Genomic DNA, 26,343 nt, shown 5'->3' with positions numbered 1-26,343 from the left:
GTGTGCTATGAGTGAGCCTTCACCTTTTGCTTTATAGTGTCTCTTGGTGATTTTATTTTCTTATTCAGTGTAAATAAGCAGTTAATAAATGCAAAAATAAAGCATCTTTTGCACAGCTTTAGGTTCTCCTCTCATAACTCTGCCTGATATTTCAAGCTGCGGTTTTGTGCATCAAGTCACCTCACACTGGATTAGATTCAAGAAACTAAACCCAACAATATGAATATTAACCACTTTATTAAATTTTATGTAAACTAATCTAAACATAGTTAGCTAAGGAAGGTTAAATGCTAAAGGACAACTTTGTCAAAATTGTGAGTGTGACACTTTTATCCTATGAAACAATTAAGTTAAAAAAAAAACCTTTAGTTTGTAAAACAACCATTAGGAGATAATCTTAAAGATGGAAAGGAAAATATGACTGAGAAGACACAGTGGAAGATTTACTGCTGATTGGTTGACTTTACACTACATTTTGCTTATTTGCTGGATAATATGACTCATCTCCCACATTGCCTTTTTCCCTTTGCTGCTCCCCATGGAAGTTAAGTCCAGTTGCAACCTTGAATGAAAGACTCCAGGTCACCAGAGATGGACAGTAAATTTAAAATGTCTCATTATTCCTTTCAACTGTGTTTAAGGGAGCGACAGCTTCAGGAGCTCACAATGTGTATCAGAGCAGTTTGTAGGGATTTATTTTTCTGTCCATTAGCCAGCGATCAGCAGTTGACTTTAAACAATTTCCAAAATCCTCTTACAGGATGTATCCCTAACTATGGACAATCCCTCATTAAGCAGTTTTAAACCAACTGATCCAGATAAGAACCGCAATTGAATGACGGGTGCATCTGCCCTCGTTCTCAGTGATGAAGTCTGGATTTGTAGTTTTAATGGTCACTTCCTTCCAGTTTTTTGAGGGCAAACGCAATAAACTTGCTCAGACGCGGCACCATATCCTACAAGCCAGACTTTTCTATAAACTCAATCAGCTCATGTTAAATATAATTTGTAGCTTACGCAAACTAGACCCAATTCACATGGGACAAATTGCAGTATTATTGAGTCATCAACACTGATAAATTTGCAGGGTTTTTTTTTTATTTATTTACAAGGCAGACTACACATACAATACACCTTACAGGCAGCTTTTTGGGGAAAAAAGCTACAGAATTTCTCAACACATCGTCACAGGAAAAGATCCTGAGATCAAACGAAAAATAGAACGACACGCACTCCGAATGTACAAGTACAAAAATAAAACCACACAGATTGAACATAACTGGTAAATAAGACTGAGGTTCCCTTTAACAGGTCAACTAAAAATCACAACAGATCTATAGATCTAATCAGGCAATTGCATTTTCCAAGAGACACTACTTTTTATCTCTTTTACTTCAAATGTAATACTTTAGTATCCCTCTTAAACACTTTGTAACACCTTCAGGGCTCTGATCAAACTAATACTCTGTTAAATCACTTTAAATGTGACATGTATAATCCTACAGGTTTCAAATACTTTGATTAGAATAATTTAGATTATTAGGCAAATATGTACTTTCAGATTTCTGTATATAATAGGATATTTAAAAAAAAGTCTAAAACACTAACGTCGGTAAGTGGGAAGTTGGTTCAACAGGCAGGTACAGTCTTTCATTATAAACTCTGCTTCCTCTGGGTTTAACACAACAATACAAGACACTCTGATAGAAATCCACTGTATAGAACACAAAGCCTATGAAGTTCAACCATGCAGGATATTTGATTCACGTTCTATACACTACAGATCTATCTAGCAGGTCTGTAAAACAGTACTAACTGGTACGATATAAACAATCGGTCAAGGATTTAAGACAGAGCAACGGGAGAACAGCTGAAACGGTTTCCTTCCAGTCCAGCAGCAGGAGGCGTTTTACGGCACAGTATGAGTCCTCGAGCCATGGCGGCCCGTCATAGTTCTAGGAACCACTGCTGTGATTTGCTACTACAAGTCCACTTGTTGAGTTGTGTCAAACAGGTGACACGTTTGTGTACTTTACGCTAACGTCACAGAGCGAAGGCGTTGGCGGTGGAGGGTTTGCGGTTCATGTCCGCCGAGGCTCCAGCCTGTAGGAGAGCTGCGTTAGAGCCCTCTGGTTGTCGATCACACAGAGTTTCCTAACGTAGCCCCGCACCTCCGCCTGGTTCTTGTTTGGCTGGCAAATGTCAGGATCTGACGGAGCACAGAGAAACATTTGGTACTGCAGCCTGGCTGAAAGTATTCGCGCTCCTTTCACATATTTCACATTTGTCACGTTGCAACCACAATCTTTAATCTGTTTATAGGGGTTTTATGAGATATAGCATCACAGAGCTTGTGCAGCATGCATTACACTGATGCTCTAATAAAGCAATTTGCATTCAGATGTAACAAAATATATTATGCTACGCATGTAAGGCTATATGTTAACATCCCTACACACCAAACACTGAAATTTGGTTGTTGCAATGTGACAATATGGGAAAAAAGGGAGCAAAACACCAATAGTACTGCTGTTTAACAATGTACAAAACTTACTGAATGGCTGGCTTCGACAGTGTTTCACTTGTCGAATTGTGTTTGCTATAATACGCTGATGAAACGATACCAGTGTGTTAGATTATTATGTCTGAACAGGAGGAACTTTGACACAGTCAGAAAAATATTTATCTGACTTTTTAAGATGAAAGGAACTCACCATTTTCTCAAAATTGACCATATTATCAATAAAAGTCTTGTTGCCCTCATGTGTAAAAGTCATGTCTGTAAAGAAGGCAGCAGAGATCATCTATTAGCAACAAAAAGAGCAACATGTTGCATATTTGGAGCACTTTGAAGACAATTTGTGTCTCAAAGTTTTCCTTGTTTAAAATGCCAGCTGAATCTGTGTGTTTGTGTGTATTTTTTTAACTATAGCAGAGACGACACACCTTTGAGAAGCAGCGGCATGAAGGGGATGATTGGTGGCTCCAGCTTGGTAACAGTAAGTCTGTAAGATCGGTGGTTTCTCGACGGGTCCTGTTGTAAAACAGAGAAGCCAGGTTAATTTCTAAAAAACATAAAGGCAACGGTAAGACAATGTTAATAAGGCATTTCATCGCAAAGCTCACCATCATGCTCTCAAACTCTGCATAAAACTTCTTAAACTTGGTGGGGAGTTTCTGTCAAAGACAAAATAAAAAACAAAACAACAGAATCTATATGACAGGAGATTTTTCTACAGTTCTTATGTAGATTAGGTTTACAGTAGATTAACTCTTGGATTAGTTGGTTTTGCTGAAAGCTTTACCTCCCATGTCTGGCTCAGCCTGCTGACAGCAGGGTTGCTCATCCCCATAATGATGGCAAAGAATGAATTGAGGTTCTTAAATTCTCGACAGCTACAGACAACAAAGGGAATACGTGTGATAAAAGCTGACATTTTTTGCTGATATCTGCCAATATCTTTTACATTCACTAAATGTACTCACTGTGCAGCTATCTTGATGAATTTCTTAAGAAGCTGCACTCTCTTGCTGAGCTGAGTGCAGAGGCAGACCTCAGTGACCACCCACAGCTGAACCTGGTTGAATCTCCTCAGGAACAAGTCCAGATTAGCCGTGGTTCTTCTGAAGCTGTGGCGTCCAAACGTGTGGTAGAGCAGCTCATGCTGAAGGAAAGCACAGACAAAACACACAGACACACGTCACAGTCATGAAACCTGTTTTATGTCTTCTTTATCTTACCAAGAAACACAAGACTTTCAGCACACAGTACCTCATGAACGCAGCTGAACAGCTCCCAGTCGAACATGGTCATCTGATAGGCCAAGTCCTTGGAGCTCATCAACTCAAAGGTTGACATGGAGCCAGCAGACGGGCCTTCCTGGTCCGGAAGAGGAGCCTGTCACAAACAGGAACACGTTTGTGTCTTTATAAATTCGCTGAGACAAGAGGACAGCAGTCACATTAATCGCTCACCAGCCTGCCGAGCTGCTCTCGAGGACAGGCAAACAGACGACCGTTTATGCTCGACGTAGAAAATACTGACACGTCATTAGGTTTCAACATCTGCTTTTCTGTCACAGACAAAGGGGGGGGGAAAATCATATTACATGATTTATAATCTAAAATATATTTCTAGATGCTCTGTGTTCTGTTTTCTCACCACCAGCAGAGCTGAGGTGGACCAGCAGCAGCTCCTCGGTGGTGCCTAGTTTGTCCGTCACAGCGCTGATGACCTCCTTCCCGGTCGCTGCCACTGGAATCCTGATAGTGGTGTAGGTGTGGTCACTGCAGTAGACCTTCAAGAGGACTTCACACAGGCAGAAAAATAATTGAAGAACCAAGGCATGGTAAGAGTTAGCTAGCTTCTAAACTGCGATGTCAGATTAGACATTGCAGTTGTCTAATCTGACAACTGCGATGTTTTGGCTTTTAAAACTTGTAGACATAAGAATAAATCCTGTAAGATATTTATCACCCTGGCCGATAATTCCTGAAAGCAATGGTAAACAAGCCTTGAAATAAATTCCTGCATTACTGATGGTTTTTGTTGCACTTTTCAGCCCAAAGTTCAACTCGGCCTATAACATATGAATTATTTCAATGGTTTTCAGACATCTTTACCAAAACAAAAGTGGCCTAAAATGTATTTTTAAAAATTCTAAAGGCAATTCTGCTTGACGTGTGAGACCAGGTCTTATTTCTGCTGTCTCTTCTTATTACCGCCTCACACTTAAATGTGACAAAAACAGTTTTATTATTCAATATTTGTGGAATTTGAATTGTGACACATTTTTCTAGCCAGTAAATTTCATAGCAATCTACTAAGATGCTGTCAGTGTCAAGTTATTACAAGGCGACTTACTATCATCTTGATTCCTGATTGGCTGTTTCTTCTGCAGCCGTTCCTCCCCATTGCTGAACTGTCGAATCAGGGTCTTCTGTTGAATCACATGACATTACCCACATTACTGCGGTGCAGTTGGCATAAGCATAGCACAATCAGTGAACAGTGATACTCATCGCTGGTCTTTGCAAACCTTTTTAGTTGATTTGACTTCCTCTGAGCTGCAAAGAAAATCAACAAATGTAGCTTCAAGCTTAAAGAAATCACACTTAACGATTTAAATTGAGAGGCTGATGCATACTGTAACTTCACCACTTTCTCCAGGTCAGGCACCAAGTCTTTGAGACCTCTCAGTGTCCGAGAATCATTGGACACACTTCCGTACAGCTCCTTCAGGGAACAACAAGTCAGACCGCGCAGAGGTCCAGAGGCAGCCAAGTACCTGGCTTCATTAAAAATATATACTTTTTAAATTATGCTATATTAACCTCCAGGAAAGAGATTGCAGCAGGCTCCTCCTGTAGCAGGTAGGTGTGTGTGTTCGCCCAGCGCAGGGTCAGAATGAGGGCCCTCCTTTTATTGTTGAGTGTGTACTCCAGCCTCTCCTGTTCAGAGCCCGGAGGAGAGACCACATGGTAGGTACACCCAGGGTTAAGGAGAACGACAAGTAAAAAGTAACACTCATCCAACAGCCTACTGAACTTAAAGATTTTATTTTATGTAAGATGTTGATTTTACATCAATGTTTTGGGCTGAATTAAAACAGGATCAATCAGAATTCAAGTTATTTCTCCTTCAGTCAAGACTTCACTTATGAGTTATTGCATGCATTGATTAAAGCTACGTCAAGAAAATATGTATTATGGCATTCCAAAAACAAAAAGAAAGAAAAAAAAAAGGAGAAAGACCAGGACCTTTGATTTGATTCTGGTAAAATACGGGGATTTCATACAATTCTGGAAAAAACAAAGATTCTGGTTGCCTGATTGTTAATGACGAGAGCTACAAGAGTTAATACAATGCAAACTGTTTTGCATGCATTACATTCATAGGACATCACACTAACCCTAACACATGACAGGTTTGAAGAGCAACATAAAATAGGATATTGTGCCATTAGTAGAGGGCATAGCTGGCTGTTTGGCATGAAGACACAGTGCATGAGAACAAAATCATCCACTGCTGGGTCTAAAAGGTAAGAGAAACAACAGACAGAACAGAGTCAGGGGACAGAGAAGAGCATCGCAAAGCACAACAACAACACAACAAAAAAAGAGTTTCAAAAGGTAATAATAATGGAACTAACTGTAAAGATCCTTCCTACTAGATGGATGTACAAAGGCCCAAAAGGTCTATAATCATTAAACAGATCATTCGGTACATCAGAAAATTATTAAGTCAACAGTGAATGTTTAACATTAAATATTTAAATTAGATTTTAATTAATTAAAATGCGCCATCATCAAAGTTTCTGTGCTGCAGTTCTTTCAGCAGCACTGAAAAACTGCTGTTAACATCTGATTGGTTAATCTCCACAGCATTAGACCAATCATCTTCATAGTAGTGTTGTAATGATATTTTACTAGAAAAACATTTTGAACATGAGCATAAACCAAAAGACACTGCTGCTATTTTCAGTATTTTTGATGGTTGGGACAATTATTTGTTTCTAGCTTTGGGTTTAGTTTGTTTCATTTTTTTTCTTATTATTTTATGTTTTTTTACATATTTTTCTACAGTCTCTTGTCTCTTCCCTAAGCTGTTTCTGATTTATAACCGAATATCCCTGCTTACAGTTACTAATTGCTTTAAACTTTTTATTTCTAATTATCACAGTTGGGTCATCTATTTAATTTTCAGTTCTACAGTTTTTGAGTATCTTTCCAATCAATGAAACGTTGACAAACCTCCTGTATCTTGTATTTATTTTTCTCCACCGTTACCTGGTTCGTTGTGATGAATGTCCAGTCTCATAGTCTCCAGGAAGTGCTCAAGAATCTTCTCTGGCGTTCCTGATATCACAGTGTATCTGCAAAAAACAAGAAATTTGAAAAGCACTGAAAAAAATTGACACTTAGAGAAAGTATAATGTTGCCTATTTTGGGAATTTTTTTATAAACCAGAAGTTAAATAATCAATCGCTAAGTAAACTCAAAATCAAATCAAATCTTATTTGCACAGAACATTTCAGCAACAAGGCAATTCAAAGTCAACAATTGAAACATTACATTTCTGCATTAAATTTGTATTTATTTACATTTTGATTATAAGACTTGTTAAGCACTCTGCATGCTCCAAAAATTAGGTTAATGACATACTAGCCTCAAATATATAAAAATAAAACAAACCTAATAGGTTTGTGAGTTTTCATCTTCTCAATTTGGACAATTTGACTCTAATTCTCAACTGTTGAACTGCAGTGTATTTATGGCTTCAAACAGACTCATGTAAGTAAATGTTTACGCCATGCTGAAAGTCATTTTAGAGTAGTGGATGATGATCCAGTGTGGCAGTAGATGCCAGGATCGAGGTGATCTGATCTCATCCTCCAAAAATAATTAAGATAACCGTGGGCATTATTTTTGGATCCACACGTATCACTTACTTGATGCTTCCCAACGTGGACGCCCTGTGGCTCTTCTCTAAAACCAGTACAGCTTGTTCATGCTCTTTCAAACGCACTGTGTTGGCTTCCACATCCTACAGAATATATTTAGAACAGCATCAGTGTAAATATAGGCTCTGCAGTGCAGTACAGCTGACCCGACATAGGAGGGAGACAAACTCTTAGCAACAATGTTTATTATATCTAATCAAAAAACTCCCATGAATATTTTTAAAAGAGGTAACTAAATGTTTTGAGGGGTCTGTAAAAAAAAAAAAAAGTCCAACCCTGAGTATCCTGTTGAAGTCCTCCTTATCCACACGGAGGAAGTGGCAGTTGTCCTCTCTCAGGACGATGGAGGCAGCGCGAGGTGAATCTGTAACCAGGGCGAGCTTGCCAAAGTCATCCCCCTCATGGAGTGTGCACACCACTCCCTAAAACATCCACAAAATGTACACAGAGAGAAGGTCGCAGTCAGACGCGAATGACCTCCGACACGAAGGAGGCCTGAGAGTCATCTGGAGCCCAGAAGAGACAGCAGACAGGCAGCGATGAATCATCAGTCTGTCTGCTCATTTGCAAAGAGCCAATTATAAATGTGAATGTGTGATCGCAGCGTGCATCCGCAGCATTTGTTTGCACACAAGTAAGCATGGTGGGATTTTTGTCTATGCATGCAATCCATCAGGCCAGTTAGTCATTGGGATGAGTCAAGCTGGGTCCTGGATGTTTTTGCCAAACTGCGTGCTGGTGTTTCCCATCTCCAAAGAGCCCAAATGCTCTTGTGTTGTTTTTCTGTTCAGGTCAGATAGGATAACTTCTCATCCATTACAGACAGATGAAATGCTTTCAGATGAAGAGGAAAACCATAAAAAGGCTCGTGTGTGAAAATCCAAACAATGAAAACACACCAGCCGATGTCCAGCCAGTGGTTGAATGCATCCAGATACTCCTACCTACCTTGCCATAGATGACCACGTTTACAGAGCCCTTCTGAATGATGTACCAAGAGGTGCCCTCCTCTCCTTGGTTGAACACTGGGAAATAAAAAAACACACACACAAATATCAGAGACATATATAATCATCTTTACTCAGTCATGTAGGTAAATGCATGTTTTCTTTTTATTTAATTTTGTTGAACCACAAACTGGTAAGTGTCACATTTATTTATTTTTTTTGTAAATTTAGGTGACAGACTAACAGGTTCTAGTAGCAGCTGAAGAAAAGGAGTCCTACAGCATTGTATCCTTAATGCTTTGTGACACAAATTGTGTTTTGCATGTTGGCCAAGAAGCAAATTTTGTGTCAGATCTCTTTCTCCCACATTATTTGTCGTGTCCAAAGCTTGGCACGTTGTTTTATAAAAGACTCTGATTTAGAACCTTCCTCAACTTTCCTCCTGAACTATTTGGTGTGCTCCTTGTTTGTCATGATGCTGTTCACTGATGTTGTCAAGCAAAACTTCACAAGAAAGCTGAATTTATGATTAGATGGAACTACAAACAGCTAGCATATATTTTTGAAGAAAATTGGTTGCATCAGATTTTATTCAGTGGCCTCAGTGTAAAATGGCTGAATACAAATTTTAAACAAATGTTCTGATTTTCATTTGAAAAATTAATTGACAGATTATGTCACCTCAGGTATGAACAACTTTTAACACCAACTTAATTAGATTATTGATACAGGATTCACTAAAACTATAGAAGAAAAGGAACAAATTTGTATAAAAGTCAATTTTGAGCAAAATGTTTACAATGCACCCTAGTAACACAAAACTTACACACAGTTCCAGCTTTTGCATGTGATTCAAAAATCACAACGCTTGCCAGTTCCCTCTTCACCTGCAAACAAAAAACACAGAAAAACCATAAATCTGTACCACCTCTGTTTATATTCCAGGGTTTAATGAAAACTATCAATGTTTTCTTAACAATGGCCACACATGGAGACTCCTAATCTTAATGGAAGGCCAGTCATCACTGTGATCAATCATCACTGAACATGATGATATTAATATCAATAGTGACATTTTGATTTGATTACAACCACATTTTCAGTTTGAGTCACCAAATCACCTAACACAAAAGGAAACCTTTATGAGCTGACTTGAATTTCAACACTTCCCTAAGAGGATCAAGAAAACTCTGTCAAGCTGTTCTAAGGAAAACCAAAAGTGAAACAAGGACTCACAGTGTTGGAGAGGTGAGATAAGGCCTTGATGTGAAGCAGCTCATCGTAGATGATTTCCAGGTCATCTGCTGTCCTCTGCCCTGGCCTACAGACACACAGAGGCTTCATCAGAATGAACCCTCCTGGTTTTCTGCATGCCCTCAACTTCACATCTGTACAATTAATGTCGCACATAATCTTTAGAGATTATTTTTCCTTTTAGACGTTCCTGAAAACTTGAATTTCAGCAAAATTGTTCCACCAGTCTCTCTCGACTACATTTACAGTGCAGCAAATAATGCAAAGTGGCTCCTTACGGCTTCCTTAAAATCATGCGCAGCAGAGCGTCTGGGCCGATCTGAGCCAGAAACAGGATGGTCTCTGGCAGCTCTTCCTCACTCTCCCTCTTCTCTTCTTCACTGGGCAGCGGTGTGTCCTCCTCCTCGTCATCAAGGAATCGATAGAACAGGTATTTGTCGTGGAAGCCCAGTTCCTGGTCCACTGAGCAGCGCAAAAGTGTGCACAATTTAATACACTATAAAAAGTGTCAGTTTTTTTTAAATCTCTGATTATAATATGCATCTTTTAATGAACATTTAATTTCCAAACTATGGAACCAGACTGGAACTCAAGCTACTGGTTGCATGAATTAAATAAACCTATATCTGGATAGTTGAACTTAATAAAAAGAAAAAAAGGTTTTTAATTTTACTTGTGGGAAATTGCAATATGCTGCAGGTGAACTACATCGGACAATACTGAGAATGATAAACTAATCACTGCAATTTTTTAGATATTTCCCGTTTTTCAAATTTTCTTTGGTCGTCTTTATAGGATAAAAACATGCTTTTTCACATGCTTAAGCCTATCTGGCAAAATGAAGTGAGTTTAAATTACCATGATTAAGCACTCCTTCTTCTAGCAGCGCCTGCCACATCCCAACAGCATGGGAGCGTGTGAGCACACAGGCACTCTGCATCACTAACCAGTCCACCAGCTCAGTCCCTACACAGCATTGCCTGCAACAAATGTGTGAACGCATGCTTCAAACACCGGATAGAGACGATCCAGACTAAAGCATTTAGAACCAAACGGGTTAATCTGCAGAACGCACCTGTATGTTTTGAGGTGATATTTTCTGTCACGAATCATGTGCGGCGCTCTGGACAGGATGGCATTACGTAGGACCTTCCCTGCTCTCTGCAGCTTCTCTGAGGGAACCTGCAGAACCCACAGAAGAACTCTGGAAATGTTGTGTTCAAGAAGTGTAGGAGCCCACATTTCCAATTTGAATCTAAATCGGGGAGGTAAATAGATTGTTTTCATCAGCCTGATGAGATTAGAGCTTGCCATTTGAACGTTTGCCCATAAGATTATCATGAGCGAAATAGTGTAACCATAAAACCAGAGATGTATTTAAAAAAAAACCGATCCCATTTCTCTGTCAAGCTCTTATAAGAATATAAGTGAGCTGTGCATACACATGCACACGCACAGAGAGTTGCTCCTGAAAACAACAAAGGAAAGCATGTTAATTGGGCAGATGGGATCTGTCTTCGATGTGCATGCATTAGCTAGCATTAGCATATCTACAGAACATCAAAACTATGAGTCATCAGTGTGATAATTCATTTTACTATTCTGGTTAATTCAATAAGACATTCAAAAGTTTGCATAAAATCAACAACTGGATTGTAGAATATAGGAGGCAACTTTTCTCAGATTTATGAAGAAATAAAATATGAATGGAAGCATTAATAAAAATGTTCATGTTAATGATCTTCCTGATAACTTGTAGAGAGAGATAACAGCAAAAAAATATGTGCTTCTCAGTTTTTTGTCACACCAAAACTGCAGCAAGCAAAGAATTGAAGCCAAAACAAAAGTAATTGTCTTTGTTTTTTCAGTTATTAAAAAAACCTTTAAGGCCAAACTGGGAAATACTGGAAATATTTACCTTGTTATGAGCTTTGTTTCCAGAGTCTGAGTTCATATTGTCTTTGTCTGTCAGTCCTGAGGAGAAAAACTATTTTTAGAATAGTTGATTTAAGAAAAGCCAAGCAAAACCCATCCTATGGCTGTGCCTCTTATGTTTTTCAATCATTTATGGCTCTACGTACTGTCGTTGTTGGATCCACTCTCCATGGCTCCATAAGGAGGGGCCAACAATCCAGCCAGGCTCTGACGATACTTCTATTGGGAAAACAAATCAGACCAAAGACAATTTAAAACGCCAGACTGTTGAAGCACAAACTGGAATCTTTCAGTTGTGCACTTCAACTGTTTTTTATGGGATGATATCGAAAGATAAATACTTGATGTAGTTTTAAAAACAAGGACTTTGTGGTTTAGTTTCGTTTATCCTCTGTACCAGGTTTTTATGTTCTTTTGGGATCATTGTTCTGTTGGAAAATCCAAAAGGGTTTAAGCTTCAACCATGTAACTTTGTGTGATGTGACACAATCTACCACTGTTGATGTACCTGAAGAAATGATGCTGCCACCACCTTGCTTGATATCTTCACCTCCCATTCTCCAAACAAACTTCTTGCAATGGTAGTGGTTTCTGGTTGGTTCTTAGAGATCCTTACCAGCCTCAAAAGTAACAATTTGGGTCAGACTTTGACACAGATGAGCATTCAAACTGGATGATGATCCTAAACACATATCAATACTATCTGTACTGTGCTTAACGGCCATGTGTGTGCCAGGAAAAAAAAAAACTAAAACACCATCTTAAAAACTTGCAATGACCAAACCTGTTCATTAGATTTAAATTAGAGTACAAATGCCTTCTAAATAATTGTATTTTTTTTTAATGAATGGGATTTAACAATGTGTTCAAAATGTATTTCAGGTATTAAACTGAAATTGTTAGTTCAGCCTTTCATGAACTGACAAAAATTTTTTTTCTCAAGTAGCCAGGATAATTAGTATAGTTTTCATCCGTCAAATAAGTAGAGGGGCACTGGACTGCTAATTTTGATTTTAATTTAAATTTTCAGGTGCTATGGACACACACAAAAAAGAAGAGGGGTGCAAGTTATTTGATATAGGAATGTTATAGAATCCATGAGAAAATAAAAGAATTACAAGATTTTGATCCAAATACATCTCCCCCCCACCCCACCCCTTTTTTTTCTTATTTTTATTTAACAGCAAAAAATGTGAGAAAAAAGATATTTCTATTTAGGAGCAAAGTGGTGGCAGTTTTGAGTTTTGATGCAATCAATGAACTGATTGAAGTATTTAACGAAGGATTTTAAAGTGATTTACCTACTGATTGCCATTAATTGCTGCATTCTGGCCAATTGATTGCCGCATCTCCAGAAAGCAGCAAAGCGGGAACGAAAAGGGACTATTGGAGTTCCTGTTAGAGTAGGAAATTGTGCTTGTGTGTGTGTTCGTATTTAAAAGGCACGTAGACTTGTTCTACTACACCACTAAAACAAGATTAGCGCTTGTGACTTTCAATGTTATGGGATTCATTCAACATCAAATCTCATTAAAGCCATGTCTCTCCTGAAGGCCTACAATGTTACTTGAACACAGAATCTCAAGAGCCTTTCAAAACAAAGCCTTTTGTACAACCAAGATCATTTATATGCAGAACATCTAACATTATATAATGCACACACACTCACGCATACACACAGAGCAGCTGCACTTAAAGCACAGTTAAGCTACTCGGCGAACACAGATGCTGTTCTCACATCTGTTGACATTAAATTATTATTGATTTTCTTTGCCGATTTTTAACATTTGTTTTGTAGCAGAGGCTTGAATGGAAGAGTCCTTTACTAGGAGGTCATTATCTGGCAACCCAGGATTTGTGGGGATGACCGCAAACACACATAGTGACAGAGATAGAAACAGAGAGCATCTGTTTGACCTAAGGACACAAGCCCTTTGCTGTCCACAAATTAGAATTTAAAAAAATCAAATACAAGCCGTTACATCACAGAAAAGAAGAGAGCAATACACAACATCCCAATGATCAAAACAAACATCATAGAGATAGCATTAGTTTACTTTTTTTTTTTAAATTAAGTATGAAATAAAGACAGACTTGCCTTAAAGTGTTATAGCCAAGGAGTGAGACTCACCTGGAGTAACACTCAGCAAACTAAAGCTGAAAGGACTGAAACCCCGGCAAGCTGCCCTCTGCTCCTTTACAATTCAAACACACACCACCGGATAGCATCCTGCCCAAAACAAGCTGCTCTCCTCCTTTCCTTCTACTTCCCTCTTCCTCTCTTCCCCTCACACACAGTTGCCCCAGTGTCTGTCTCTGTCTCTCGCCTGCCCTCCCTCGCTGCAATCAAGCCAAGAGCCAGAGCACTTTCTCTCGCAGGTTACCAGGGTGATGTGAGTCTGTATTACAGAGCTACTCCAGTGGAGGGTGTAGGTGGCGAGAAAGCAGCTCAGCAGAGACAGGAGTAGTAAAGGGTGAGGCTGGAGCAGGAGGAGGAAGAGTAGGGTGGGCGAACCACAACAAGGCTTGTAAAATAGTTCAATGAAGGCAAAGGGAAGTGGGCACAGGAGCAAAAAGAGACAAAAGCAAGAAGAACAGCAGGGGTATCATCAAGAGTAGCTCCTAGATATAGCTTTATTTGCATTTAAAAAACAAAACAACAATATATATATATATATATATATATATATATATATATATATATATATATATATATATATATATATATATATATATATATATATATATATATATATATATATGTTTATCCCATTTTTATTTGCTGATAGAATTGCAAAGCGCGCTTCCTCTTCTTTCATCCTTCCATCAAACACACGGCTGCATTCATCTCGTAGCTTCCTAGTGCTCAAAGTGCATGTGCACACAAATTAGCCCACACGCGCTAGCGCACGCCTGAAACTCAAAGTGCCTCGTACTATGAGCTGGATAAGACTGAAAGGAGAACAACCTCAGGCGACGTGCTCTGCTTTGTGTCCAAAATAGACGGCTGATATGGACCCAGAGTGCACTTATTGAGGAAGCAAACACACTACGAGCCCAAAAAGGCAACACGCACAGTTTAATTACCAATTATTGCCTTACCTTACTCTAACGTGTCCCTGAGGCATTGAATGGAGATGCCATGATTCAGTGAATTTAATTTTTATTCATGCAGCTATATAACTGGGAAGGGTTTATTTTTTAATGATAGAGATAAATGTGTTTTTAATGGCGACAGAAAGCAGCAATGGTTCTAAAAAAGAAAAAAAATCCATGCTGGTCTTTTAGGAAATAGTTTAGACGGAGAAAAATAAGAAATTTTCTGTTGTGTATCTGTTATTGTACACTTATGTAAGGTAATATCTGTTTTATGGGAGAGTAGTAGCATTACAAATGACTAAACATTTCAGATGCATTAATATAAGCACTAGAAAGATCATTTCCATTCAAACATCCCTCTAGATCGAACAAATCTACATACAGAGGCAGCCAAATGTATCCATACTCCTCAAATGTTTGATCATTTTTTTGTAATATGTCGTTGACTAGTAATATGTTTTGTTATTTCATGTATCATCAAAAAATAACAATCCAGTGAAAATAAAATGATACAGTGTCTTGCAATGTTTGGGAAAAAGCACTTAAGAACCTAAACAGTGATGCATGAATATAATTAAAATTAAAACAATATTATTTTTCAATATGAGAAATTCAAATCTTTGGATAATCACTACTTGTTGTGAGTGATATTAGATATTTAAGAGGATGGTCATCTTAACCAACCTTTCATGAGACATTTTTTAAAGAGAAATCTCTCTTTGAAAAGTGCAGATTTTATGTTAGCAACATTGAACAAAAACTGAAAAGAAATATTTACAAACATAAAAAGATTATATATCTTTTAAAATCTTTAGAACCTTTGGATTTGTCAGGACCTGAGACCTCAGCAGACAGCAGGTTGAAGTAGTTACTGGGTGACGACTGTGAAGCCAAAGTGAAGTGATCCACCTCGCTGCCAGGACCTCCCTTGAGTGGGACTTTGTGAATGGAGTCTCAACAAGAGAGACCCTCACAAAAGCAGCTACTACAAAGCCAACTCTACAAGTGCAATCCTGCATAAAGACGATTCTGTTTAAGTTCAATTTTGTTTGCGCCAGCAATCTCAACCAAATCAACAGAGAGACGGGTGTTAGCAAGACTGCCACGACACACTGCCTTCCTCTGTAGGATCTTTGCACATTGCATTATGTCTAATTAAGATCATCAGGTACATGCTCTTCTTTTATAAAGGAAAACCTGAGCCTTTACAGTATAATACTGTTGTCTTGCGCTGCTAATCTGTCTAATATATAGTATTTAAACACAATTGGATTTATTACTGTAGAAAATCAAGCAATCTATTTCTAAATATCTACCAAGCCTCTCAGGATGTTATTGTTTGGTCTCTTTTTATTTTGGTCATTCTACTATAACTGTGGGGTTTATATTATTAATAACACTCACACGTAGCTTTGTGTTAAATGATGGAAAATATAAATTACAAATAAACTGACATCAGCTATGATAAAGAAACAACACAGGCACGTGCGGTACATGCACGCCTTTGTCTCCCTCTGTTCTTAAAATAACCCATTGTTGTGTTGCCTGAGGTGTTCATCTATTAGGAGCAACAGCAGAGGCCGTAATGGTGGACAGCCCTCTTGTGGTCAAGGGGACAATTGCAACAGAAAGCTGCTTTGCAAAAGTACAAAATCCAAAACGCGAAAAATTTGACCTGCCTAAATCTTCATTTACAGATTGGGTTGTAAAATGTTATTACCTGTTGACTGCTTCATCTCACCTCCCACAAGGTTTTGAATTCCCTCTGTTCGATCCGGAGAAGCTCGCTGGTCTCTCTGCTGACGATGGTAGCGTGGCGAGGCGTGTTGTCCAGGATGGACTCCCCGAAGGCTGTCCCAATCCCCAGGGTGCAGATTGTGACTGCATCCTGAACACACAGACAGACAATTAACACGCAACGAGCAATTTATGCTTGCTTAATTTAGGTTTATTTATAAACTTTGCAAGAACAACACAGAAGTTCTATACCTCGTTTTCCTTTATGGAAGTGCTTCCACTGATACAAAAAAAGCCCTATGAAGTCTGGTTTGCTATCCACTGGATAGAAAAAAATTTAATTTGAATTTAATCTTCTGTCTTCATTTGTGCAAAGTCGACAGAGATCTAACAAAAGACTTCATTAAAAAGTGACAGCACCACACTTTTGAGAGTTTTGTTTTTAAAAATGTTTTGAAAACCATTTACTTTCCTCCCACTTCACTATTTTCTTTTCATTTTTTTAAATAAAATTTAAAAAAAACTTACGATGTGACAAGAAGATCTTGTCGTAACTTTTTCTATGTAACACATTTGTAACACACAGCAGTGACAGATGAAGAATACACACACTCACTCATCTATCATTACTTTTACTTATTTAGACAACATTTTTCATTGAACTAAATAAACATCCTCGGCCGTCCAAACTAAACTGACATTTCAAATATAGCTACAGAAACTAGGCCACCAATAGCACTTTAGCGCTCTGAGCATGAATAGGACGATTTGCACCACAGGAGCTTCTTATCTCCGTCTTTCAACTGGAACAAATCCTCTGTCCCACATGCCATTCTTCTGCACACTGGAACCTTATTTCCACAGTTTTTCAAGCAAAATGTGTACCCAGTCCATCAGAAAGCTTGATTCTCCGGGGATATGTTTTCTGTGCTGTGGCAGTTTTGCTTTCTGACTATTTCCACGGGGACAGAGCAGTGTACTAGAACAATGTCAGCATTGAGGGGAGTCAGACAAGACCGGCTCTCTGAGACTGAGGACACGTTTACAGCTGAATGGGTATGAGAGAATAAGACGGAATAGTTTATGTCGACACTAAATGATAAAAATATAATTTGGGGCTTAAATGATGGACACACAGCACAAACTACATGATCAAACTACATGATCTGCTTCAGTTGAAAGGCTTGGTCTTACCTGATGATTAGCTGTTTCTGACACTTTGACATCCAGGGAGCCAGACAGAACAGCATACCAGCTAGTGCCTATGTCTCCTTGTCGAAACACTGTAGATAGCAATAGAGACATACCCAATAAATTAAAATATGCATTTAGATGAGGCCCATATATGTCAGAGTTTAAAAACAACAACCTTCAAAAAGGTGGCATGCTTTTCATAAAAGCCACATTTCTGTGTTAAATAAGTTTTTTTTTTGTAGTTTGACGTGATATACAAAATTTAAATGTCATGTATTCATGAACTGTAACACAAACAAAGGCACTGAAACATCCATCTATATGTAATTATTCTATGAAATATGTTTCACTTAGTCGTAAAGTTCCTAAAATAAATGGTATTTTCAGAAATATCTTAATTTATTTAATGGTGCTGCAGATGTAAGGCAGCCAGTTTAAAATAAAAACACATCCTCACCATATTTAATTTATTCAAACATTCAGAAGATGATATGCAATATCTTTTTTTAATAAAAAAAAAGATATAAAGAAAAATATTCAACACAAAGAAATATGTTGAAGATGATTTTTAAGAGTATGGTTTTTGACAAAATAAGCAGTTTTTTAAATTAACAAAATTGCCCTTTTTTTCTTCATTGTTTGAATTGTGATTTTTTTTTTTAGATATAATGTGAAAACCCTACGAAATATATTAAAAATTTGGTAAATGATTAAACAAACAGGCCTAAAATTTTAATTATTATGGCAGTAGAGAGCAATTTCCAGGTTTATTTAGTTCAAACTGGAATATTGTGGCTTAGGGAAAGTAGGGAAGACGCCCCCACATAAAAATAGAAGACATAAAACATAAAACTGTTCTCATACTTGTTTGGAGCTGACCAGATTGCAAAGCTATCAGAGCAGCAGAAAAAAAAATACCCAGCCATGCAAATGAATGTCAATCTTTCCACAACTGTGCATCTGCAGCAGGGGTATAACATGACAGCGACAATAGCTTGTTGCCTCCAGCCAGGTCAGCCACATATGAACACTGCTCATCAAGATCAACTTAACTGTCCACTGGCATTAACAATCAGTGTTTTGCTATCTGGTGCGTATATTTTGAATATTTTTAAGGCATTTTTAGTTGTATTATCTTCTTTCTGTAAGATTTTGTACACAATTGTGTTCTGATGCCAATTTATTTGCAAAAAGGCTTTAGAAACTGTACAGAGTTTATAGAAAGAAGTTATCTTTTGCAGATGTCTATTTCCACATGAACAGAAATAAAAAATGTCTTACTTCCTAATGATGGACCCTTTGTGATTACTCATTATCAATAACTGTTTTTGGATTGCTTTTTAAGGAAAATATCTGCTAGATATGCAGGTTTGTGTTTTGACAGAATAAAGAATAAAACAGAGCTCCACTATTGAAAATCTCTCCATGATAATTAATTAAATCCATCCCATTCAATTTCTGCACATTGAAGGAATAAGAACATCTTACTCTACACGCAGTACATCATCATTCAAAAGAGTTGTAGGACTAGAGGAAGACAATGCAGCATAATTACTCAAATTCAGAACCAAGGTGTCCAGGTGCCAAAAAACATATAACACAATCTTAGTGTACATACATGTAATGCCTTTCTCCAGGCATTCATAAAAGGCGCAGGTACAGATCTGGAGCAGGAGCGGAGGTGGAAACCTCTGGAATGTTTTGACTCCTCTCAGTCTGGTCAGTATGATGTCCACATCCTCTCCTGAACGCTCGGAGGGCCTGTGCAAAGAGGATCAACATTTAAAAGTTATCTACTTGAATAAGGTAAAAAAAGATATCCAAACCGTTCTTATTTCTGTGTTTATTCATTGCCTGGTACAGCTGTAACCAGCAGTCATTGACCTGTAGTGCCAGTGAGAATCATACTCAGATTCATCACTACAATAAATTACTGTCATTATTAGATTTCATGATCAATTTTAGTCATTTTCTGATAGTGGACAGAAAATGCAACATAAAATCAAGAAATTGGTGCAAAATATCTTCATTATTTGCACATACAACCAATTTACTTTGGTTTATCGTTCCCTTACCAGAACTAGGAAAGCTCAGTTGTATTAATTTGTTTTCCATTACAATATAAGTTCTAAGCATAGTCATTCCAAAACCAGCTCTGATTTTTGGAATCATAATTCTGTTCAAACGAGTTAAAACCTATGTAGCTGATGATTTCAGATGAAGGCGCAGAATCTGGGGACAGATCCGCATCTTCATCATTCCATCCACTTAGCACAATGGACCAGAAACAGACCCACAGCACAATGCAGACACCACCATGCTTGACAGTCTGCACTGTGTTGTGTGTTGTGGAGTTCAGTCATACTTGAAGGTGACAGTTTTGGAGCAGGGACTCCTTTCTTAGCTAATGACATATTAAACTCACTTTATAGAGGCGCTTCAGCATCTTCCTTTGTAGGAAGAGCTCTGGGTTGTTCTTGAGTATACTTCTTAAATCAGAAGGTGAGCATACGGTTGAACTTTAGGCACAATTAGGTTAGATCTTCTAACTTAATGACATAAAGATCCCAAACCCACATCAGAACTGGTTATGAAAAGGATGAAGCTGTTAGAATTGCTCTAAACTCAAACATATTGAACATTGATGTCTATATTTAAGATGTGGTTTTTCTGTAACTTGCTAAGAGACATTTAGCCAAATATTAATGATGCATTTGAGTCTGTATGTGTAAATTTGACTCTGCATTATATATGCATAAAATTCAAACTTGGGCACTTATTTCTTGTATATAAAATTTAATAAAGTGGTTGCTTGTACACTCATTTATTCCTGGAAAATAATTGTTCAAATGCATCAATACCATACATTACTATTGTGTATGGTAACAAGGTACAAAAAGTAGAAGTGGTATTGGGAGAGGAAGGGCTCATAAAAGTCCACTTCCTGGATGTTGCTAGTCTATCCCTCCCTTGCAGCATGCTGTGATTAGCTATTGCTTGATGAAAGCGATCAGCAGTCTTGACCTAAATAATTAAATGACCCAGTAGTGCTATGACTTAAGACAGTCCTTTTGTTATATTATCCTAGCAATTTTGTGAGCTTGTGTGTGTGTGTGTGTGTGTGTGTGTGTGTGTGTGTGTGTGTGTGTGTGTGTAAGCACGCCGCTTCATTGTTCTGCCTATGCTCTTAGCATTAGCAGAAGAGGGCTGCATGCGGCATCTCTTTCCGCACAGGCCCCCCCACTGGGTGTTGATGCAAGTCCTTGTTCTGGTGCTATTTTCTAATAGACTTCTAATCGCACTGAGCACGCCCACAACTCCTGCTTGTGAAATCTATGAGGGTGAGCAGCGAACACACAGAAGTATGATCTGACGGATAAAACCTTCTGCTCAGTGGCGCACTGAAGAAAAACTACGGCGCCAAAACGTCTCACAGGAAAACATGCTGTAGCTAGAAAGCGCTCATTCACTTATTTTTTCTTTGCAAGTGACTCATCATTGTGTGTGTGTGCGTGTGTGTGCGTGTGTGTCTGAATTCCTCATACAAAAGAGCTAATGCACTAAAAGAGCTCCTTCATTCACTGATGAGAGAATGCCTGTCCCCTCTTCAGCTCTACCATCTTCCCTCGCTCTCCCCCCAGCACTTTTTTGGTCTTCGTCTTCCTCCTGATTCAATTTTCTTCAGTCAGCATCTATTTTTCTCTGCCTGTCTATACCGGTGTGTTTCCCTTACACCATGGCTTGCAAGACAAAAGAGTATAAATGCCTCTGTGATTATATCAGCAAAAGAAATTGCTTCTTGCCATTACTGACAAAGATTTGTTGTCACCACCACTCACATAACAGCTGTATTATTTTGTGCATCACACTACTATTGGCTTGGACCCCTTTTGGCCTGCAGAGCTGATTTAATAAATTTATCAAAGTAACCGAAAACTCCCTTGGAAATTATGGTTCAAACTGACCTGCCCCTTATCACAGGCACATGATAAAACGCTGGACATGGTCAGGAACAATACATAGTTTTGTCTGCAAAATATATATATTCCATGCCATTAAAATGCCACCACCAGTCTCAACCACCAATATAGGTCAGAATTAATGTATGCTTTTATTTTATTTACTCCAAATTCTGACCATGCCATGTGAATGTTGCAGCTGAACTTGGGACTTGATTCAAGACGTTATTTGGTCCAACACTTGGACGGGGCTGTTTTTCCCAATCTGTTACCCATTGGTCGTCTGCTGCTGTAGCCAATCTGCAACAAGTGTTTTATTTGCTCTACTGCCGTCTATCTATCATCTCAAACCAGTCTGCTTATTCCCTTTTAATCACTGATCACAAGGCATTTGATGGTTTCTCTTTGCCAGACCAGTCTCTATAATGTTTGTGTAAAAAAAATCCCAGCAACTCAGTTGTTTCAAAAACACTCTAATTTATCTATTACCAACAACCATGCTGCACTCCAAGTAACTTCAATTTGCTCTGGGTCTCATTCTGAACTTCAATTTGAACTGCAGCGCATCATTGTACAGGTGGATTCAACATCATTTGCTTGCACTTAATTTAAAGAAACTGAACACTAAGGTTTGCAATTTCTTAAGAGTTTGACGCAATAAAAGCTCAAAATAAGCAGACAATGGCCTTGATAAGTTTTAATATCAAAGCAAATAAATGTATGATGTGGCATCTAATCAGTTATGATGTCAAAATCAGCAGACTGAAGCAATGAGGTATTATTGTCATCCCAACTAACAAAACTAATTGGCTTGCCTATTATAACTATTTATGGTGGCAGACACAAAGGCATTGCATTGCCTCCTATGCAGACAATACTTTCCCCTATATGAGTGTGTGGAGGCTGTGCAAGGGCAAAATACAAGGATGTCTGAAGATGAAGATATCTATAGATGTCTAAACAAACACTAGACCAGGTGTGCCTAGTAATGTGCCAGCTTCATTCATTTTTTTTCCATACCTGACAGAAAAGCCTACTTAAATGAATCTCTTCCATATTCTCCCTGCTCCTTCTCTCTGACTCATCATGAGTGGTCTGCCTATGTGCTGGCCCCCACAGCTCAGACAGAGCATCATAGCCCAGTCTTGTCTGGGTTAATGATTTCGACAGGTGGACTCCCACGCATTACAGCAGGAAGAGACAGAAAGGTTAACTCTGTAGGACTGCAGAGCTCTACATGTCTACAGCAAAACTGTTAATTCTGTCTGCAATAATCCGTTGACTCCTCATTCATTCTTTGTCTTTTTAAATGCCCTGAGATTCCTGCCTCAGGAGAAATGTGCGTACCTCATAGTTTGACATGAATGTGACCTGAGAGGTGTTCACCTTGCTTCACTCTACCCCCCTCCATCTTTGCTTCCTCTCTTTTCCAGGATGTCTCTTTTCTCACCCTTCCCAGCCTGATGCTAATGTCAGCAGAGATCTCAGCTTTCAACCACAAATTATGCTGCACACACGTGCACACACTCATGCATGCGCATATACAAACCAACCCCCCAAAGAGAAGACTGACAGACACCTTTCAGTGTTCTGCAGACTGTTTTGGGGAAATGGATTTGGGTGAAAAAAAAAAAAAACACAGTTTTTCACAAACCGTAGTTTCACTACGAGCACAGGAAAAATGCATTTCCTGTGCTCTCTGGTTTTACATTAGTGCAACAGAGATTTTTCACTTCCGGATAAAGCTACTTCAGCATTCATCTACATCACGAACAACCTGGGAATCTGTTAAACATCAGCTATTAACCATCACACACACACGATTCTCATCATAACCTCATTTCACTGTACCATCACAAAAACAAAAGAAATGTGTTGCTTTTATTTAAAACAAAAAAACAGAAGTCATTTCGACACCATTCTTTGTTCTATTGATTAGTAAAGGATTTCTAATCACTGCAGCATTTGGTTGTTAGTTAAATGTTGATACAAGGAGCTAAGCAATGGAAGAAATATTCTGCTAATTAGTAGTAAGATTTGATCGTTTAGCGTAGGAAATTATAGGTCTTTGCCTTTCTCATTGACACCCACACATTAAGCTTTTTCTTAACAGTAGTGCTGCAATCAATCAAGTTTATTTATATAGCCCATCTCAGCAGTTCAAAGTGCTTTACGTCATAAAAACAACATACAGTCAACAATTGAGACAAACATTATATTTTGACGAGTTCCATCATCAAAACTATCAATACATGTCAAATATTTTGGTCAGTGTCCTATTTCAGAAGCAACTCTGAACAGACCAAATCAAAATAGTCGTCACAATATTTACATGTGCAACTTGCAATAATATGCATATGGGGCTGCTTGGATGCAATGTTTTACTATTTATTGTGTTTCTATGTTTTAAGAATAATATAAAAATAACATATTTAACCAGTTGGACAGACTATTGATGTCTAAATTTGATACAGATTTTATGAACAGTGTGTGAAAAACTTAAAAGAAAAATTGAGGGGCATCAAGAAGACAGAAAATAAACAGAAGGGGCAGGAAAATGAGTTATACCGTTTGTGCAGTATTCAACAATTATATGACAATTCATTATACTCATTATTTTTCCGGCCACATTTTTGGCGAATTAAGGTATTTTCAAACAACTGAAATTGTTTTTCTTGGAAGCAGGGTTAAAGCGCAGCAGCTTTCAGCCAATTTACTGGCAGTGCACAACAACAACAAAAAAAACAGGTCACTTGAGCTCTTTCTCTGACATAAAATTAAAATAACAGCAAGGCAGAATACAATGTTTACATCTTATAATACTTTACATCTAGATAGCAGTAATAAGCCGATGCCTGTAGGAGACTAAAATATATTTCATGTTACATTATTTTAGTGGTTATATTTTGGTAAAATTTTCAGTTTTGCTGTTTCAATCAGACATTTGATTGAAATGTTCTTCTGGATTGGGCCGTGTACAATGTGCCTAGTGCAACAACAAACAATTCAAAGCAAATTTATCCAGCACACGCCGGCCGCAGTTGAATTCCCTTATCAGCATGTCAAAAACAAATCAATGTTATTTAAAGACATTGATTATTTTTAAATAATCTTACTTCTAGTCCTTCAGAGGCAGTGTAACAGCCCAATAATCTGACTTAGGTGTGTTTGAGAAGGGTTGCATCTAAATGTTGCAGGAAAGGACAGACTTGGGCAAAATTGAAGCTGGCATATTTCCCTCTCGATAAATGCCTTTGGAAAATTGCATTAAACAATTGTCTCTGTCTTTATATCACCACCTTCCACTCTCCTCACTTCTTCACATCAACAGTTTCTGCAACTCAAAGCTCTCAAACCCACAGTCACATGTAAGCGCTGGACATTTACTGAATCAGAGGAGTGGAGGAAGAGTGCTGAGTGCGCCACTATAAAATCCTGTCCTGTCCATCAGTTCATTCATTAGTGACTCCCACATACCACTGCAGACTCACTGCATTTGAAACGCCCTCAAAAGGCAGACATCATCTGTTTTCACTGTTTTGTAAGATGTAAACATACAACATATGGCCAAGAGCATTGCGTAAACAATTATCCGACCCTAGGTGTTAAAGAGCCGTGACCTTTCCCCTCGTCCCCTCTACACCCCAAAACAATTTGGGCACTCTACCCCTTAGAAAGAAACAGAACGAGGACTAAAAATAAGGCCTCGTTCTCACCAATTGGTGATAAATTATTCCACAAGCTAAAATAGTCTCATTATCCTCAAAAGAGTTGAAGTTGAAAAAGTTGGTTCTTATTTCCACTAAGTGTGATGAAACATAGCTCAGTGAAAGTACTCTACCAAAGAGTCTCCTTCCAGGTGTGGATGAGAGGACAAGATGGTAGCTTCAGGTTGCCAATGGTAACGTGACAATGTGACTGAGAGGTGTGCGCAGTGTGCGTGGGTGTGTGAGCAGTGGGGTGCGGGACTTATAGATCAGGGTTTGTCCATCAGAGACAGTAATCAGTGACATCTCCTACTTCATAGTGTTTCCTTTAGACATCGTTCATAACGCAGTAAGGTCTTTAGTTTCATGGACCCATAAAGAGGACAGAATGTAAGTTGGTCACAGTGGCTGATCAGCTAATATGACAGGCAGCTTTGCATGCAGCAATGTGACAATGCCCAGTATTAACAAATGCATGAACTCAAATGCTGTGATTCTTCTCCTCTACGTCCTGAGGCAATCGCCAGACAGTTCGCTGTTCCATTGTGAATATGACTATCGGTCTCGGCCGACAGATAAAAACCCATGTGGCGCTCATCCACCCTGTCTGTCACGGTCCACACAGTGCAGCAACACCCCGCTGAACCTTCAGGCCACCAACGCCTTTTTGACTGAACACAGACAAAAACCGGGATTTTCTTTCGCGTGGACTGTGCATTGTCACACACGGACACACACGCACCACATCCTACTTTCATTGAAAACACGCAAAAACGCTGAAAACGAGGAGCGTCACGCTGTCACTGCGCTGTCACGCTGCACATGCATCCGTCACCGGTTCCGATTAATCATGCAAAAGCAGATGAATGAATGAATGAATGAATAAACGGGGTGGCCGTGGCTCGAATGTTGCTTTTCTTTCTTTTTAAAAGACCCACCTTTTATCCAGACAACAGATCCACTCCGCCGACGGGGACGAATTCAGGGACCCCTGCACTGCGACCATCTTTCCCCGGCTGCGCGTCGCTGTGATGCTGCCGGAGGAAGA

General features: G+C 38.7%; 1 protein-coding gene across 4 annotated transcripts; it reads right to left on the bottom strand.

The window, feature by feature from the left end:
• Positions 1-1,076: 1,076 nt before the first annotated feature.
• On the bottom strand, positions 1,077-26,343 carry LOC129362135 (rap guanine nucleotide exchange factor 4-like). 4 transcript variants are annotated; one of them, XM_055033490.1, is made up of 30 exons: positions 26,234-26,343; positions 19,248-19,390; positions 17,630-17,718; positions 16,440-16,586; positions 11,746-11,818; positions 11,583-11,638; positions 10,740-10,846; positions 10,523-10,644; positions 9,943-10,126; positions 9,647-9,731; positions 9,237-9,297; positions 8,412-8,488; positions 7,739-7,885; positions 7,452-7,546; positions 6,790-6,875; positions 5,956-6,034; positions 5,335-5,485; positions 5,148-5,236; positions 5,040-5,067; positions 4,865-4,940; positions 4,163-4,309; positions 3,976-4,073; positions 3,773-3,898; positions 3,487-3,665; positions 3,306-3,396; positions 3,127-3,177; positions 2,947-3,034; positions 2,715-2,779; positions 2,555-2,609; positions 1,077-2,209 (listed from the first exon to the last, which is right to left on the bottom strand). In XM_055033490.1, the coding sequence occupies exons 1-30, from the start codon at positions 26,299-26,301 to the stop codon at positions 2,082-2,084; spliced, it is 2,991 nt and encodes a 996-aa protein (XP_054889465.1). In that variant the 5' UTR covers positions 26,302-26,343; the 3' UTR covers positions 1,077-2,081. The 4 variants fall into 4 exon arrangements, with proteins under 4 accessions (XP_054889465.1, XP_054889468.1, XP_054889466.1 ...); XM_055033493.1 differs by lacking the exons at positions 16,440-16,586; positions 17,630-17,718; positions 19,248-19,390; positions 26,234-26,343 and adding exons at positions 12,108-12,219; positions 13,731-14,192; XM_055033491.1 differs by lacking the exons at positions 16,440-16,586; positions 17,630-17,718; positions 19,248-19,390; positions 26,234-26,343 and adding an exon at positions 13,731-14,192.

Source organism: Poeciliopsis prolifica, unplaced genomic scaffold, assembly GCF_027474105.1.
Source record: "Poeciliopsis prolifica strain line A6 unplaced genomic scaffold, Auburn_PproV2 SCAFFOLD008, whole genome shotgun sequence".
Lineage (NCBI taxonomy): Eukaryota > Metazoa > Chordata > Actinopteri > Cyprinodontiformes > Poeciliidae > Poeciliopsis > Poeciliopsis prolifica.
The sequence above is the reverse complement of the archived record's forward strand: the minus strand, read 5'-3'. Positions and strand labels throughout refer to the sequence as shown.